This window comes from Bidens hawaiensis, unplaced genomic scaffold (genome assembly GCF_021521415.1).
Source record: "Bidens hawaiensis isolate Kalapana, Puna unplaced genomic scaffold, B.hawaiensis_p1.1 tig00025555_1, whole genome shotgun sequence".
Lineage (NCBI taxonomy): Eukaryota > Viridiplantae > Streptophyta > Magnoliopsida > Asterales > Asteraceae > Bidens > Bidens hawaiensis.
In genome coordinates, this window is record NW_027494078.1 from 191,377 (window position 1) to 194,972 (window position 3,596).

General features: G+C 37.7%; 1 protein-coding gene across 1 annotated transcript; it reads left to right on the forward strand.

Moving 5' to 3' along the window:
* Positions 1–1,317: 1,317 nt before the first annotated feature.
* LOC143571722 (uncharacterized) lies at positions 1,318–2,939 on the forward strand. The gene has a single exon (XM_077057070.1). It carries the CDS (start codon positions 1,645–1,647, stop codon positions 2,761–2,763), a length of 1,119 nt encoding a protein of 372 aa, XP_076913185.1. The 5' UTR covers positions 1,318–1,644; the 3' UTR covers positions 2,764–2,939.
* The last annotated feature ends 657 nt before the right edge of the window (positions 2,940–3,596 follow it).

The window sequence follows — 3,596 nt, forward strand, 5'->3', positions numbered from 1 at the left end:
GTTTATGATATTGGAGGATGCCATGCTATTGCTAGGTGCTAGATCGAACAACCATGATATGTTGTAATTTGTTTTCTTGTTTCGTTGTATAGTTTTGGTTCATTGGTTTGCTTGTCAGTGTGTTTGTCCTTGGACCTTGTTTATAATATATAGCCGTTAAAAAAATGATTTTAGTGGTGTCAAGTCGTTTTAGGTAATCTGGGTTTGCTTAAAATCAAAGATAAAATGAAAAAGAATAAAGATTATTATGAGTTATGAGGTGTGAAGTACATATTCGTTAACCACTATTTCTATTTCATGTCGCAACAAGCCATGAGATGTAAGAGGGTTGCGTCCCTTGGTGGAGGCCGGGGAAACGCCCTAGGTGAGGTCAAAAGGCCAGTCTTAGTTAATTGAGATTTTAATGAAGACTAATCGTCAATCATGAATAATAATTAATGGTAATTGCATCTGGGCCGTAGTAAGTCACGAAAACTCAATTGCCATGTAATCCATTACTAATAAATGGTCATCAAGGGTAACTAGGTGTTAAATGTTAATAGCAACTAAGTTGTGCGTTTAAGTAAGTTATTGATGGGAGTTCTAATTAGTGTTTTCCACTTATATAATTGTGTAATTATTATGTTGGGCCCCTTACATATGTAAGGTTTTTTTTTTCTATTTCTGGTGCACATTATTTTCATAATGTATCTACATATTCATTCTTGTTATCCTTTGAGAACTATCCGAATAAACCCTCATGGATACTAACGAAATATTTCAATATAGAATTGAATTGTACGTGATTCACTGAAGATGTCATGGCCTATAGAAATTATACAAGACCTACAAATATAAGGTGTTATGAGCCCTCATAAGCCACCGACATTTGATCTTACTACATATGAAAATATCTTATGTTACACTCAACGAATGAACTTGGCTTTATAAGTGAATATAACTTAAAAAAAGTTACAAAACAAAATGATAAAGAGAGTGAAAATGAGTGTAATAAATATAGAACAGTTGGAATGTCTCTCCCACACAGAGAGAGGGGCATTTATATCGAAGAGATGCTCTTGAATATCTTGCCTTAAATGAAATTCACAATCTTTCACTATGCACTTGTATTCTAGCGTCGCAAGCAACTCTATAAAACTTGTTAGAATTCGGTATTACCCAAATCCTATCAACAATTGTTAGTATGTCGGGGATTATTGCTCCTTATTAGGACATTAAGACATTATAACGTGTGATATCCCTATATCAGTGAGTTTAACGTGTGATACGAAATTAAGTACTCAGCCCCAGTTGATCCGGTGCTAGTAGCTCTTAATCAATAAATACATTCCATTATATGTCTCCTAATTTCATTAAATTCACATGTAAGCCGTGAATTCAATTAATAAGACCCGAGTTAACACATGTGCCACACGGTTCGATATCCTTCTCTAGTTCTCTTCATTATTATTCGTACCCATCCCGTCTTCCCTACCATGTTGACCTGTTCACCGTACCTCACACATCACAAGTGAGGGTCAAACCCGTCATTTCACCCCTATAATATTATTACTTAAACCCCCTCAACCCTCATCCCATTCCCAAACCATACACCCTGATTTTCCCACATGCACGTCGTCTTTTGTTAAACAAGAAAAAAAAATTATGGCCGGTACCCGTACCTATACCACCAGTACCTTAATCACATCTGTTTTCGCACTCGTTTTTATTTTCATGACCGCAGTAACCGCCTGCCCGCCATCCGACCGGGCAGCGTTACTCGCCTTCAAAGGAGGCTTACACGAGCATTACCTAGGCATTTTTAAAACATGGACGGGTCCCGACTGTTGCCACAACTGGTACGGCATCAGTTGCGACCCGACCACAAAACGCGTCGCGGACATAAACCTCCGTGGAGAGTCCGAAGACCCGATCTTCCAAAAGGCCCATCGGACCGGGTACATGAACGGGTCCATCTCTCCCGCCATTTGTAATCTCAAAAGACTCTCCAGTATTATTATTGCCGACTGGAAGGGCATTTCCGGTACTATACCAAAATGTATAACATCTTTACCATTCCTTCGTATTTTAGATCTCATCGGAAACCGAATCTCCGGCGAGATTCCGTTCGACATCGGAAAACTTAACCGGTTAACAGTACTCAACGTGGCTGATAACCGGATAACCGGTAGAATGCCCAGATCAATTTCGAATCTATCGTCCTTAATGCATTTAGATTTACGTAACAATTTGATTTCTGGAACAATCCCACAAGACTTCGGTAAGCTTCGTATGCTCAGCCGGGCTTTATTAAGCGGAAACCGGATCTACGGCAAGATTCCATACACGATCTCTTACATTTACCGGCTCTCGGATTTAGATTTATCACTGAACCGGATATCCGGTCCGATCCCGGAACAAATCGGTAAAATGGCGGTTCTTGCGACGTTAAATTTAGACGGGAATAATATTACCAGTACATTACCGGCAACATTAATGAATTCAAGTATTAGTATATTGAATTTAAGTAGGAATGCTATTGAAGGTAACATACCGGACGTGTTTGGGCCGATGTCTTATTTTATGATGATGGATTTGAGTCATAATAAGCTTAAAGGGCCGATACCGAAGTCGATTACGTCGGCTTCGTATATCGGGCACTTGGATTTGAGTCATAATCATCTCTGTGGCCTGATTCCGGCCGGGTCGTGGTTCGAGCACCTTGAAGCGTCTTCGTTTGTTAATAATGATTGTTTGTGTGGGAAGCCTCTTAAGAGGTGTTGATAGTTTTATGTGATAATATGCCGGAGTTATGTGAGCAAAGTTAACGAAATGAGTGAGCTTTGCTAAGATTAATGTGTATTATATATAGTTTTCGTGTTTAAGTGTTTGATTATTAATGCGTATCTATTTGATTGTACTTTATGTTATAAAAAGATGTTGTGATTATTAACTATGCACTTCACGTTTTTAACTATGTCAAACTATGCTCCAAATGAAAATATTCTCCCTCGTTCTCTTCTTAGAATGTTTTGTGTGTGTACATAGATATATGTAAATTTTTAGATGAATAATAAGTAGGTCATTTAAGCTCGACTCCATTCGAACTTTTAGTGAGTCGTTCTCTGATAACTAACGAGCAACTTAAGATTTGTACGTGCCATGTTTTGTCTTCCAGCCTCAAGCTATGCCAATAAACATTTAATATTCAGATAGTAACCTTTTAAGTAGTGGTCCTCATGGGTGAAGTATAGTGAGGGCCAGGGAACGCACCCCCTAGTTTTTTTGTGCAGTAATATAAATTTACCTATTTTTGACCGAAGTTTGAGTATGACCCCCCTCGTTTATGACTTTTTAAAATTTAAATACATTTTGAGTTCAGGTCTCCGACCTTTTCGTCCAAGCTTTGCCATTGGTGATGCTACTAAAACCACTCCAATGATTTCATGTTTGCGTTTCTTGTTATGTATCATTAATAAATTGATTGATTGAAGTTTAATATTTAATCTATTCACACGAAAACGTGACAAATCTGATTAAGAATTTAGATCTTATAAATCAAATCATGAAGATTTATTTATTTTTCATTTTTTTTGGGTGGTTTTTCGGTGGTTAAT

Bases quoted from the DNA above. Each gene is read 5' to 3' on its own strand.
- LOC143571722 (XM_077057070.1), top strand. From the start codon at position 1,645: ATGGCCGGTACCCGTACCTATACCACCAGTACCTTAATCACATCTGTT.